The 13,958-nt window shown below is 38.2% G+C and overlaps 2 protein-coding genes across 2 annotated transcripts; both read right to left on the reverse strand.

The window, feature by feature from the left end:
• Nucleotides 1-85: 85 nt before the first annotated feature.
• On the reverse strand, nt 86-6,299 carry ppp1r42 (protein phosphatase 1, regulatory subunit 42). Its single transcript, XM_042399336.1, has 9 exons — nt 6,170-6,299; nt 5,211-5,434; nt 4,960-5,126; nt 4,723-4,861; nt 3,706-3,822; nt 1,923-2,040; nt 1,600-1,734; nt 1,045-1,132; nt 86-541 (listed from the first exon to the last, which is right to left on the reverse strand). Exons 2-9 carry the CDS (start codon nt 5,340-5,342, stop codon nt 457-459), a joined length of 981 nt encoding a protein of 326 aa, XP_042255270.1. The 5' UTR covers nt 5,343-5,434; nt 6,170-6,299; the 3' UTR covers nt 86-456.
• Nucleotides 6,300-8,433: 2,134 nt separating this feature from the next.
• On the reverse strand, nt 8,434-13,917 carry cops5 (COP9 signalosome subunit 5). The gene is made up of 9 exons (XM_042398723.1): nt 13,845-13,917; nt 13,615-13,761; nt 13,113-13,347; nt 11,357-11,485; nt 10,906-10,971; nt 10,546-10,631; nt 10,257-10,368; nt 9,359-9,507; nt 8,434-8,750 (listed from the first exon to the last, which is right to left on the reverse strand). The coding sequence occupies exons 2-9, from the start codon at nt 13,749-13,751 to the stop codon at nt 8,660-8,662; spliced, it is 1,005 nt and encodes a 334-aa protein (XP_042254657.1). The 5' UTR covers nt 13,752-13,761; nt 13,845-13,917; the 3' UTR covers nt 8,434-8,659.
• Between the last annotated feature and the right edge of the window lie 41 nt (nt 13,918-13,958).

Here is a 13,958-nt window from a genome sequence, read left to right on the forward strand (position 1 = left end):
GACAAATTATTTCTATCCTCAGACCCAAAATTGTAATTAGAAATAAAGCAGCTGTTGAAGCAAGGCAAATAAATGTGAACAAACCTTTCATTCACTGTTTTACTGTTAAATTTTTTAACAACAGCAGACAATTTCCAGACCTTTTAACTAATTTACAGCAGTGTAGATTAAGTGACAGAGAAAGATAAAATCAAAACATTTGAACATAGTTTTTTGACAGTAAAAATGTTAATCTTATAAACCAGACCAACTATTTCATCCACTGCGTCAAGAATATTGCAGTAACTCAGAAGAGACTGCAGCTATGGACATCACACAGTTTTCTGTCCTGTCAAATATAAAAGGATAAAAGATTCACTGCTATTATGATGACCAAGATGCTTAAACAAAGCAGTAGCACCAGTCTTGTGCTGCGGTTAAATTGTGTGTGTGTGAAGAGTAGGTGGAGAGTTTGTCTCAAGCATCCACAGGACTGCAGATGGCTGATGACACAGCCATATGGTTGAGTAGTCTACTCATAGGAATCTTTAATTTTTGTGCCCTATAAGAGAAAGAAGAATGTATGAAAAAGCAAATGTTACTGGATCATGCATCAACTAACAGAGAAATCTTCCCTTAAAATTACTTTGTAGCAATAAATTTAGTAAATATCCTTTTTTAATTTCAACACAGCTAGACAGTACTATGGTAATCTTTTTATTTATCCAAATAAACCCATAACGTCAATCGAAGTGTCGCCAAATAAACATGATTACAAATTAACTGAACTTAAACTTAATAATGTTTGTCACATGGATTTTGAGGGGAGCTATACGACGGAACAGGATGTGGGGTGAGTTCAAACCTATTAGCAGATGTCATCACACATAATTTGTATGTTTCATCAAAGGCATATAAATTCTGCGCGACCGCTGGTTGTATAGTTTTAAAGATAAAACACTGAGGATTGAATTTCTAGAGTTTAATAATTTAGTAAAAAAAAAAATAGAGTCAGTGAAAAACGTGTACTCTCGTGCTTCATCTGAGTGAACTATGATACTGGACCTGAGAGACTGGTGCGGCTGCCATCTCTGCACGTTAGCGTTGCTGTAGATGTGACCAGGATGTGGACCCTGACCCACGTTAAAGTCATCTGGGATATAAACAAAGTCAAAGCAAAACACACAAATTCAAATGTGTACAAACCTTCACAGCATAATGAAGTAAAGAATGATAAATATGTTTACAGGAATAAATATGTGAGGCTTTTAAACAAGTTACCATATAATTCAGTTAACACATTTTTTGTGGTTTCCACATTTTGCTGAAAATTACAATATCTTTTTAGTTTTTTAGTATTGTGGCTATACAGACTATTACATTTCTAATACACTTTAAAAATCCTTACATGTAACTGAAGCAAAGATATGACCAAAAAAAACACGCAAAAACAAACTAAAGTGAATAAATATTAGGAAGATTAAAATTACTGTAAGACATTTATGGGCCAATTTTCTTAAAACATACTTGATTTCATAAATTGTAATTAAGAATAATTGTGATTATGTGGGCAAAGATGTTACAGTAGATTTTTAAAAAGTGCAGAATTTAGTGTCTTACTTGTTAAGGGATGGGGGACCAGCGGTCCAGTCAGCATGTGTTTGTTGTTTTTTTTCTTCTTGGCCTCTTTGGATGCTTTCCAGTTAATAAGAAACTGTCTGGTCAACTCATTAATTTCCCGGCCATCGAGAATCTCTATAAAAATAAATACAGAAATAATACAAACAAAAAATGTAAACAAATAATCACATTCTTCATTAGTATGTTTGTAGAGTGAACAGATTTTAGTGTTTACATTTTATCATAAAGTGGCGCCTTAATGTCAAAGCAATAAAGAGCACAAAATAGGTCGTCAATCAAGGAGAAGGTGAGTAATACTTCACCGAGTCTTTTGCACACGGTTATCAGGCGGTCTCTGTACTTCGTTTTTTTACACGCAGGATTTCCACTCAAATCCATTTGAAGTAGCCGAGGCCAGTGGCTGAACACATACTCCAACTCCTGAAAATGCACAAAAAAAACTTCACCTATCATGTGTTTTTGTTTCTTCCACCAATGACTCAAATGGCAATTCTGCATCACCACAACTATGCTCAGTGACTAAACAAATATGACGCATAGTTATAATATGATTACAGATCAGAGAAACACATCGGGAAAACTTTTAAAGATGTGGTATAAGTGAATGGTAATGTGAAGCACAAGGGCCAATGGAAAGTGCATAAACAACACATCAGTCTATTTTAATAAACAGTGTCGCCGGTGTCATGTAACTACAAGTTTTCTCCTGGGGCAATGTGAGGTTGGCTCCTCCAGCGAGTTGCCTGCAGTTGTATGTTTATCTAAAGGCACATTAATCCAAGCCTGGAAATATGAATACTCTCTGGACACGCTCTGATTGTTCATTGCCTTCCTGTCTCGGCCAAAGCGCTTCCACTTTTCCAGCCCGTGCTGCAATCAGTTCAGAGGGGACCCCTGAGCACCGCGCGCTCCCAAGCTTTGATAAATGATCGTGTCAGGGCCGTCACTCAGAAGGCCCTCACTGAAGAGCAGCCCAGCGCCAAATTGCCCCCCACGCGGGGGCGTGGAGAACAGCAAAGGCTTGCAACTCACTAAGCTTGGCTGACTCTCTCGCCTGGACTAATGATGGGCCAGTTATGAACCTGTATTTGACCAGGGCTTCGATTCCCCTGTCCTCTCTGCCCTGCACACGGCTAACGGCCTCCAAAGATGCTCCCCATTTGTCACCCTGGCTGACTGCCTGTCATAATCTATTTTAAAAATCCATAATGTTTCCTCTGGATTCTGACCAAATGGTGCAGAAGGAGGGATTGATCCTTCGGAGCGCTGTCTTTGAGGAATCAATAGTGGCAGACGGGTTGTATAAATTATAGGAGATATCTGCTAAAAAATGACACGTGTACAGCAATTACCTGCATCAATGTTCTCAAAAGAAAATCACTTGTGTTAAGAAAGTAGCTTTAGCAATATAGTCAATTATAAAGTGCTTTCAATGTGTCACACTGGTGTTCAATGCCAGTAAGAAAGAATGATTAAACCCTTTTCAATTCAGCCAATAAGCTTTTCAGTTAATGTCAGTTCAAGAAGAAAAATGAATGCCGTCCAGAGAGTGGGTCTCAAAAGCAAGCATAATGCCAGTGAGCATAAATCATATCTGTTTCAGATGAATCTCCCATACAGTTAAGTACTGGTGGTTTAAAGTATCAGACACAGGATTCTAAGGCAGAGAGGAAAAATCAGCCTCCCCAGGAAAGAGAGAAACTTGTGCTTGTTTAAAGCTGTCAGCGGGGAAATTCTCCAGGGAATGGCTTGCTGATTTGTTGAATAATTCTGACCCTGTGCGAGTCATGGAGACTGGGAACGTATGGCGGGATTTGCAGGATTTGGTTCTTTAGAACCCTGTTCTCCATATCATTTCACACATCACTGCAGAAAGCTACGGAACAATGTTAATGCTAACCCAATCACCCTAATATGATGGTATGTATGATTTTAATGTGCCGTGTCATGCGTAGTTGCTGTGATGTGGTACTGTTTACTTGGACTGCACAGTGCAAAGCATGCAGTCAGTTTCTACTTGTGTAATTCTGCAGAAAAATGGAAAAAGTCTTGAAAGGTTAGTTTAAAAAAAAAGGCTATATTTACCTCCATATTGTGAAATTTATTGTCAGCAGCAGAAAAATGCTGGATTTCCTTCAGCACTGCCAGGTCCCGGATTTCATCAATGTTGTTGTTGTTGATATTCAAGACACAGAGAGATTCCTGTGCAAAGAATTCATATTCATGAAAAGAGAAGGGTTAATTTTATGGTAAATATAACAGAATATTTGAAATAAATATGTATATATATTATACATATAACACTTAAGGAGAAAACCCAGCACAATTCAACAAAAGATATGATTTGTGTTGACATTACACCTATCGAACAGAAAAAGGCTAAAATCACAGAGTACATTAACACAAATTTACACACACTGAAACAGCTTTATTTGAGTGTTTCCTTATGATGACAGCTTCTTAGCAGAAGCACTTTGCAGTACTGTTGTGAGCCCAAAATAAATCTGCAATGAACTGTATTTTTTATATCTGTTCTCTTGGCCTGCAACATTTCTTCCCTTCGCATGTCTGAACTACTAGGATCGGGTCCAAATCAGACTCTAGATAGTGCTGTTTCTAAATATTCACCTTGGTTTGAAGTTCTATAATGGCACATTTATAAAAAGCTGGAACTCTTTAAATTTGCACAGCAATTTCTTTAATTATCCAAACAAACAAGAAGCTGAGACTTTTGGTGTGTTTATCCATGGCCTGGGCAGTAAACGAAGTAAACAGACCTAACTGATTTGTCAGACCAGAGAGAGCAACAGAGGTCTCTTTGACATCATCAAACCCAGCACAATACTGCTTTTACATGGATCACTGGCCTGTGAGAAATCTGAGAAATCTTTACCTATGGATGTGATAACCTACCAGGTGGATACACCGCACATATCCTTGTGTGGTAAGGAGAGAAAATAAGGCGACCATCTGATCTTTTAATTACTTGGAAAATTTAATTTTAAATGAAGAGAGAGCCCAATAAATTACACAGGGAGTGTGGATCATCATCATCATTTTTCATACTATCTTTGTACTGAACAGAGTAAAAATAGGTCATACAGCGAGAGAACGGAGAGTCCTGGGGTCAAGGAGCAACTTTTCCCCTGGTGCCAGCCTCTGATTCTCCAGATGAAGCTCCTTAAGCTCACTGAGCTGCTCTAAGCCCTCCACCACTGCAATCCTGTTTCCACCAAGATACCTACAGAGCAGAAAAGCAACACACATGTTCATACACACCTAAGACTCTGAATGATTGTCACAGCATAGGACATAAATCAGTTAAACATGTCTACTTACAGCTTGGAGAGCTTCTGAAGGTTAGAGAGATTATCTATTTGTGAGATGTTGTTGTTCTGCATATACAGATGGGTGAGGTTGTAAGCAAAGCCGAGGTTGCAGATATGTGTGATCTGATTGTCATACAGGTAGAGAACAGTGAGGTTTCTACACATGGACAGATCACCCTGAAAACAGAATGACAACGTGAGGCACATGAGAGGAAGAAAAGCACAGAATCAAAAGCGCCAGCGTTAATATTGGCTACTCACAATATCCTCGATATTCTTGCTGAAAAAGTGGAGGTGGGTAAGTGTCTTGAGGTACTCCGGCAAGGAGAGGCCCCTTTTCTTTTTGAAGTGGTTTCTAGATTTAGCGATCAGATCTATGGTCAGGCGTACCATGGTGGCTTGTCACATTCGCTGCTTCAGTGAGGATCCTTTTCAGCTTCAGCCAAGCGTTCAGCCCACAGCAGTGACTGGAGCTGTCTGTCTGTCTGAGGGAGAAAAATAGACACATGTGAGCTGAAATAGATCTTAGCAGGCAAACAAATGTTCCTCTGAATTGCCTATTTACACATTGCCACATTAGTTCTGTATTTGTAACCACAAATGACAGGCAAAGATTAACCCCTACGCAGAACTTTAAACGGGCTAAAATCCAGTTGTCAATTCACAATTAGGGATAATTTATGACCAAAAAAGGAGAGAAAAAAGAAACTACTCTCCAGGAAACTTGCTGAGAGGCCAAAGGTTGGGTGACCACTCAATTTATGTTGTAATTAAGTGTGGTCAATTCCCCAAACAGACTGAGCAGAGGGTCCAGTACTTCATGTTATTTAGCACCCATGGGGCTTGTTTGACTGCTTGACCTAACATTGAAATATGACAATTTGCACTTTGCTTTTACTTCATTTAAAAGTGCTTCATGATACATCCCCTCCTGCTAATCATACAGCAGCCAGTGTTTGTGTATAGAGAGAGAAAATGTGGTGGTGAGGAGAGAAAGACAAAGCTCTTAAATTAATACAGATAGCTAGCGAAAGGCCCAGAAAACTTCCAGTAGGATGTTATGAATTCAACCGGACTGTGTAGCCTAGACAGCTATGGCTAACGTTAACATTCATAGCTAGCTTAAAAGCTACCCTGACACAGCAGTAGCTATTTCGTGTCACTCCTTTATATTTCTGGTGAATTTTAACGTATATAACACATAAAGTAAACTCTCCTACCTTGCGAGGTCTGCAGCGAGTTATATTCGAGGTTACAGAGAAGTTGTGAAGCAAAGGGCGAAGTTTTTTTGGCTGCTTTGTTTGGGGATACCAAACTGTTGCTATGGAAACCAAGGCAGCGGTGAGTCAGTGTGATGGTTCAGATTTTGGCAAAGATGATACGTCTGCATATTATGGCTTTTGTATTATTTGGGTTACAACCAAGCATTCATAATATAATAATACATTAATTTAGAGTTAATTTAATTGCATTTTAATTGTATAGTTGCAAATAAAAACAAAACTAAATATATATAGATATGTTTGACAAAACCACAGGTAGCCACAGTGCAGTTGCACCATTTGCACCTTTCACACAAAACCACAACCATTTTACAACATATAGACAAATTCTGACCTTTTATTCTGTAATGCAAATGCAGTAAGGTATTTAAACAGGAATGGTTCAAACTATTCTGTGCTGAAGTCAAAATATGGGATTTTTACAAATAAAAAACTCAAGGAACTCGATGTACACTAAATTTATGTGTTCATACTCTCTGACTTTCTCTTTTTTTGCAGCCAAGATGACATTTCTCCAATCAAATAGTGTCTATCTGTCCTGGCAACACATGCCAAGTCACAACCACTCGCAGTGACCCCTGCATTGTTAATCTATATGATGTCAAGACCTAGGTTTCCTGTGAGGGAGTGACTTACCTCCACTTATGCAGAAGCACATGGCAGAGAGGAAGTGTGGCACCTCCAGCTCTCTGAGCTGGGTTCAACTCCTTCACACACGGCACCACATTCGCTTGTGGGGTGAATTCCTCTGAGAGGCAAACTAAACATAACATCTACAGACCTTAGTGGGGTCATTAACTCTATAAGGGCCTTAATACTGTAGCTACCCATAGCTATTAATCATGAGCCTTATCAATCTGCTGCTCTCATATCAGCCGGTGTCGAATCACTGAATTGCTCATACCATTAAACCACTTTATTTTGGTGTGGACAGCAAAAGGAGGAGGCATTCCTGTGCAATCTGTGAAAACCTTTTTTTATAGTAATGGGGAACATATTTTGGAATTAGAAAGTTGCTAAATGCTAAAAGAGTAAGGTAAAAATACATGTGTAATGGATTTTTGGCTGCCCACAATTTGACTTGATTAGAATTTACATAAATTTTCTTATTCCACCTTTAGTCATGCATACAAATGTCCATCTGGTGATAATCACAATATTTATATGTCCAATGAGTTCAACATGTTTTACCGATTCTGAAATCACCATGAAAGACCAAACATTAGGTGAAAGCGTTTAAGAAGTGCATTCTTTAAATACTTTCTCAGCACTGTGACAGTCATCCATGTAATACATTTAAATATCTGGCAAAAACATGAGCTATTCACTAGACCATGTGTGCAGAGGACCTATTCAAAAATTGCGAATTCCTAAATTACATTAAACATAATCTAATAAGTTTCTTCTTCCTAAACCGCTATACTGAACACCCTCCATTTTTAAAACATGGCTTAAATAATGGTAAAAGAAAATCATTATAAGATGTGGTGCCAAAGCTCATATATACATGAGAAAAAACAGACACCTCCACTGTCCCACTGGGATTTTCTTCTCAGTGATACATGACATCAAAAATATACATTCAGCCATTACAATACGATAAAAAAAAAAGACATGACACAAACCCAGGCCAATGCGTCTGTCTTTAAAAAAAGGCAGACTTGGTGAGTGCCTGCTTCGATGGAGAGCAGACACTTTGGGTGAATAGACTCCAGTGTGTACGGCTTCTGTTTCTGCGCTGCATCACTGCCACACCACAACTTGACGAGCTGGCCACTCCGCCGGACTGTGTACCACTGAAAGCCAAACTGTGCTGGGAGTGACTCCGCAGAGACATCCCACACATGCCAGCCGATTCCCTTTGAGCCTACGCAGAAGCTTGAGTTTGTTGTTCCATTATGTAATGCTATGACAGGCTGCACTTGAATGACGGACCAGTGTTAGGTTAGGTTGTGTGTTAAATGCAACCATGGTGTGTGTTTAAATGTTGTGCTGCAAGAGAGTTTTTTAGCAACAGCCAGAGCATGAAGTGACACAATGCCACTTGCCTCACGCCTTAAGAATACTGTACTATATCTATAAATGTCCACATTAATACACCAGTGAAACATCAATTTACCAGCTACAAAAAACTTTATGTTGCACAATTTTGATTGGAATAAAATCACATCAGATTGTTTAAAAAGTATAAAATACCCAGATACAGTTTTTGCACTTTTTATGTTTTATTTTTGCATGTTTCCTGACTGGATTTCTTGGCCATTATTAGGACAAAAGAAAGAAATGAATTAAAAAAAGCCCAAAGAGAAAAAAACCAAACAGCTAATACTACCCTTAGAAGTAAAACATAAACCATAAACCAGTAAGTGCTAGACATGCACAAGAAAACATTTCCGGGTGAAATCCAAATCGGCTCGTGGTTCAGGTCTAATTGCCGGATGTGTTGATTTGATTGAAGAGTTTGTCCTTAATGACTTGAGACATCAGACCATGAATTGCTTCTATGGTTGTCTTGCAGCTAAAATAAACCACGGTGAAAAATGGAGATTAGTTCAAATACCCAGAAAAACATGATGTTTCTAAGTCTCTATCTTCAGCCTCTTTTATCGGCTCTTAATCATTCAATGTGTTGCATAAACAAAATAAAACAATGGAAAATGTTCTTCCTTTGTTTTTTATCAAACTACTTGTAAATTTAAATACTACATATCAGTAACATATTTAACAAAAACTTAAAATTTAAACTGGCATTAAAAAAAAAACACACATTTCTATTACTTATACATACCAGTACATAATTCCCAATTAAATAAATAAAAATTTAATTCTGGGATGTGATAATGAAGTTATTAGTTGAAATGTGACAAAAACAACACGTATTACATGAGATTACGAGTTATTAACATTAGAATAAGGATGTATTATTAACAAACAAGTTGAGTAAGCAAACACTGAATATCAACATAGTAACAAAAAATAAGCATTAACCCACTCTCTTGTTAGGATATAATTTAAGCAATGAGGGAGCAGGAGTTAACACTATAGTAATAGTGCCCAAAATAATTAGTTCATATAATAAGTTCATGTTTAAGTATACAACCTCTCTTTTCAAAGTGCAAGGTTTACCTATCTCGTGTTGCTTTGGCCAGTTTGTCCTCAGACTTCCTGTCATGTGTGTCCAACCCAAGCATAAAGCTGCCTCTCCCCAGCTGGGCCTCTGACTGCTCCAGCTTCTCCGACAGGTCAAACACCTGGCCTGTGGTGTAGTCCGAGTTCTGACCATCCAACACACACACACACACACACAAACAAACACAGGCACACAGAAACCAATTCATGCACAATTTCCCAACAAAAGCCAGATAACAGATTTTCCACAAAGAACAAGAATTTTGCAGGATGGCAACAAATCCGTCTAACAAGCTGCGGAGACACTTTGTGCTCTGTGGTGAATGAAAAGAAGTCAGTGAAACGTTTGCTTAAGGTGAGGCCATGTTTTTAGTGGAAAAGGTAATTAAAACACAATGACGTAGGGGCCCCTGACTTGGCGCGACAGTGTAGCAACTGACAAAGCCTGTCACCCATGGAGCAGCTCGTTCCTGACATCTAGTCAATTCATCTTCATCCAGAATGCAAAGAGCTAACTGTTTGGATAAGCCTGATGCCTATTTACACTGTTTAGTCAAGCTCGGGACAGAGTGACTGGATCAACAATGGGAATTCACATGAGGGGCTTTCAATCTTTAGACTGACCCGAAGTGGGAGGGGGGGGGATGATCCATGACAGCATCTGTATCACTGGAGTTGGATGCAATTTTAATACTCATCTCCCTTGTCACAAAGTTCACATTAACCTTATTACTAACATCAATAAACAAAGACTCCTGGCTAATAGGCGGCAATAAATCACAACATCACAAGCTGGTGACCACATGTCTCAATGAGTTATAGTGTAATAATTAACCATAAATCAAAATGTCAAATTAATTAGCAAACATTTTGATTTTTAAAGTTGCATACATACCGTAAGGAGACTTGAAGAACTTAAGGTATTGACCCAATATTTATTCCAAAGGAGTTCCAGGAGCTTTCTATCGAGGGAGGACTTAAAGTAAGTTACCTCCAAGGCGTAATACCTAAAAAAGATAGATCAAAGAAAAACCATGAGGCACAATTATTGTGTCATACAGTAAAGATAAAGAGACTAAAGGTACATATTTAAAAATAGGATTTGTACAATACATATATTTTAGAGGTATTCTTTTAAATATCTCTAATATGGTGAAAAAAATGTGATTTATATGAACACTCACTGTTTACAGTGTACACCGAAGTCTTCAATCTTGTTCAGGGGGATTGTTTGATACTCTGAGGGTCCTTCATCAGGCGGTTTGTAACCCTGAAAATCCAGAGAGGACATGCTGAGAAATAATAATACCAGTAATAGCTTTTCACATTTTCAGAATTTCTGTAATATAACCAGATAATAACTACTTAGTCATGAGATAGGTGTTTACAAAATAGTTCATTTCTAGCCTGTACAGTATAACTATACAGCTGCAAAACCCCAAATTGAAAAAACTACAAACACAAACAAAAAACACACATGCCCAAGCTTCATTAATAGCAAATAATTTTATTACTTTTGAGCTTATAAACAGTATTTGTTTTACCTTTGGGTATGTCCTGAAGGCGCCAAGGTTGACTTTCCCTGCAGAAATAGTCCGAGTGGGGTCGATCTGTAGGAAGCAAGATACAGTAGAACAGGAAAACAAAGTCAGAGGTCACACAAACCTCCGGGGACCACTCAAATCTGGCCACCAGGAGCCTTCTACCATGGCTGTCAGTGTGCTGAAAATCCACACTTAATTATACGACGCCCATGGCATTCAAGCACTGCTAAACTAAATGAAGTGTAAATAGTGTATATGGTTGCAATAGCAAAATATTCATCTGTACTACATGGAAACCCACAACTCATACATCAACAATCTCAGCCCTTCTCAGTTACACCCACATTAACTTGTATTAGAAGGAAAAGATCTTACTTCCCTGAATTTAACATTGCACACTTAGAACTGAACGTTGACTTGAAATAAAAATGGTTACTATTTCCTGTCTTACCACAACGGCCACAAAAGGCTCCTGAAACTGCTGGTTGAGCATCTGAGTGCTGACATCTATGCCCGAGAGCCAGCATCCATAGCCGGGGTGACTGTGGTACCAGCCAATAGCATTCTCCAGCCGTCCAACCTGAGGGATGAGAGATTCGATGTGAGCCGTTATTCGAGGCACAAAGCCGGTACAATTTTAAAACGCTCCGACATACAGAAATACTGCAGATTTAAAAAAAAACAAAAAAAAACAATAAAATGAAAATATTGATTACATTATATCTGTAGGGTATATGTAGAACTGACATTCTTGTTATATTTTTTTAATGAATATGCCACCTAAAACAAATGTCAATTTAGCAAGAGAATAAAGGTATGATGGACTTGTTTGAAGAAACAAAACCCACATCTACCTTAATGCAGCCATGTTCAAAGGCATACAGTGTTAAGCACTATCACTTGAAACATGAATAACAGTATCGGACCATACGGGTGATATAAGGGTGGATGATGCAGATAAAAATCTGGGTATGCGTAATTTCATTTTGCAATATTGATATAAAGGATAGTGATTCAGTACACTTAATGGAAAAGACAGTGAGAAACATTTTAGGGATAAAATAACCAGACATTAATGTTTTTGACAATATTCATCTTTTCATTCAATAAAACTGTAAATACCTCACAGTGCAAGGTGCTTTATCATATTGATGCAAATCCCTTATAAAAAAATCCTATATTACCATACAGTAGTCCCGCTAATTGCTATGTAACATCACCTAAAATGGCCAAATACAATCAGAGATAATAAAGTAACAGCTGCCACAGTATGAGTGGTATGGTAAAATTTCCAATGGATGAAAAATATGTGTTTTTTTAATGGTATTAATTAATGGTCATATTGCCCAATTTTAGGTTGAGAATACCCACTGCACCTACAAACAAGGCTGTATATACTGTACACAACTACCTACTATCTATCTATCTATCTATCTATCTATCTATCTACATATATACAAACACACACACACATATATATATATATATATATATATATATATATACACATATGTATAATGTAACATGTCTTTTAATATTTATCTCAGCACTCCTTGCACTCTTCACGTCTTTGCACTATTTGTATCTAGTTAACAGAAACATTTTCACCTGTATTTAGTCATTCCATGTGTATATTTCTCAAGATTGTTGTGTTGTTATTCTGTGTAAGTACATTGAGAGCCAGGTCACAAAATTAGCGCCAACCACCAGCCAAATGCTGGTAAAATATGCAAGTGGCTAGTAGATTTGCTTCACTCACCAGCCAAAAAACCAATGGTAATCTATTGAGTGGTGTTACATCCTGTTTTATTTTGGTGTTTCCTGTTGATCTAGTAGTAATCTAGTAGTTTGAACATTCATCAGCCATTTGGCCGATGGACAAAAAAGTTAATTTTGCACCCTGTTAAGAGCCCCTAAACCAGAGTCAAATTCATTGTATGCATAAACATACTCGGCCAATAAAAATAATGATGATTCTGAGAGTATCCACTTTCAGTACTGGCGTCTATAAAGTCATATTGGTTCATGTCTGTCCACATGTCCCGAAATAAACAATGACTGCACATTAATTACATAATTACATGTAAAGAACGTGGTGAACTATACATTTACATTATGGAACTGAATAGAGTGTATGCACAGCTTGGTTCATTCTTTCTCAATCATGAAATCCATGAGCTGCCCTTTAATGGAAGTCAGTGACCGACCTGTTTGGCATTTTCAATGTAGGCAGCCATGTATTCATATGCTGCAGCCTGGGCGTTAACTCGGGTCTCTGTGCCTTCCACAGGCAAGGCAAAGCTGTCCATAATGATCATGGTTTCACCGTCCACCTTGCCCAGCATGAGGCCCATCACCTCCAGGTTTCCTCCAGACCTGGCATGCATCACCATCTTCAGCAGTGCCAACGCTGAGATCTTGCAGTACTTGAAGTAGTGGTGGCTATTCATCAAGTAGAGATAACATATTAAATAGTAAACGTATTAAGAATGATGTTATGGGGTGGATAAAGCTGCAAATACACATTAGCAAACAGTTTGCTCTGCTGCTGTTGACAAACAAACCAATGCTAGCTTTGTAGCAAAGCTACCAAGGGTATCCTAACAAGAAACCACAGTGACACAACAACTAACACCAGAAGATAAGCTCATCAATCGCTTAAACACTCAAATTGAAAACCCAAATACCACTTTACTATTTTGAACTTACTCTTTTGTCCATGGCTTCGCAGCGAGGATTTCTTGTTGTTGCTTTTTGTCGTATTTGTAAATTTCATCAATGCTCTGAACTTCCTGCATGCTGTTAGTTAGCTCCCATGTTTTCTGAGCCGTGCTGCTCCCCGCCATGATGAACTATCTAAGCACAAAAACGAGCCGTTAAACCCCCTTTTTCTGATAAGTAAGTGGAAAAATGTTGTATTTCTTCAAGATTTTTGATACCGTAAAGGGGCCACTTGCTCAGGGAGCCATGACAGTGAATGATACCAATATAACAAAATGCAATCGCCGGGGGGGAGGGGGGCTTTGTCTTATTATTACACAAGTAAGATATTG

This window comes from Thunnus maccoyii, chromosome 21 (assembly GCF_910596095.1).
Source record: "Thunnus maccoyii chromosome 21, fThuMac1.1, whole genome shotgun sequence".
In the NCBI taxonomy this organism is placed as follows: Eukaryota; Metazoa; Chordata; class Actinopteri; order Scombriformes; family Scombridae; genus Thunnus; species Thunnus maccoyii.

Excerpts from the sequence above, each read along its gene's own strand:
- ppp1r42 (XM_042399336.1), bottom strand. The coding sequence starts at position 5,342 with ATGGTACGCCTGACCATAGATCTGATCGCTAAATCTAGAAACCACTTC. Across the intron at positions 5,127-5,210 it reads GCAAGAATATCGAGGATATT|GGTGATCTGTCCATGTGTAG; the intron begins GTGAGTAGCCAA and ends TTCTGTTTTCAG. Across the intron at positions 4,862-4,959 it reads CTTCAGAAGCTCTCCAAGCT|GTATCTTGGTGGAAACAGGA; the intron begins GTAAGTAGACAT and ends TCTGCTCTGTAG.
- cops5 (XM_042398723.1), bottom strand. The coding sequence starts at position 13,751 with ATGGCGGGGAGCAGCACGGCTCAGAAAACATGGGAGCTAACTAACAGC. Across the intron at positions 11,486-13,112 it reads ACATTGAAAATGCCAAACAG|GTTGGACGGCTGGAGAATGC; the intron begins GTCGGTCACTGA and ends CTCATCCCTCAG. Across the intron at positions 9,508-10,256 it reads GTTCTTCAAGTCTCCTTACG|AACTCGGACTACACCACAGG; the intron begins GTATGTATGCAA and ends TTGGATGGTCAG.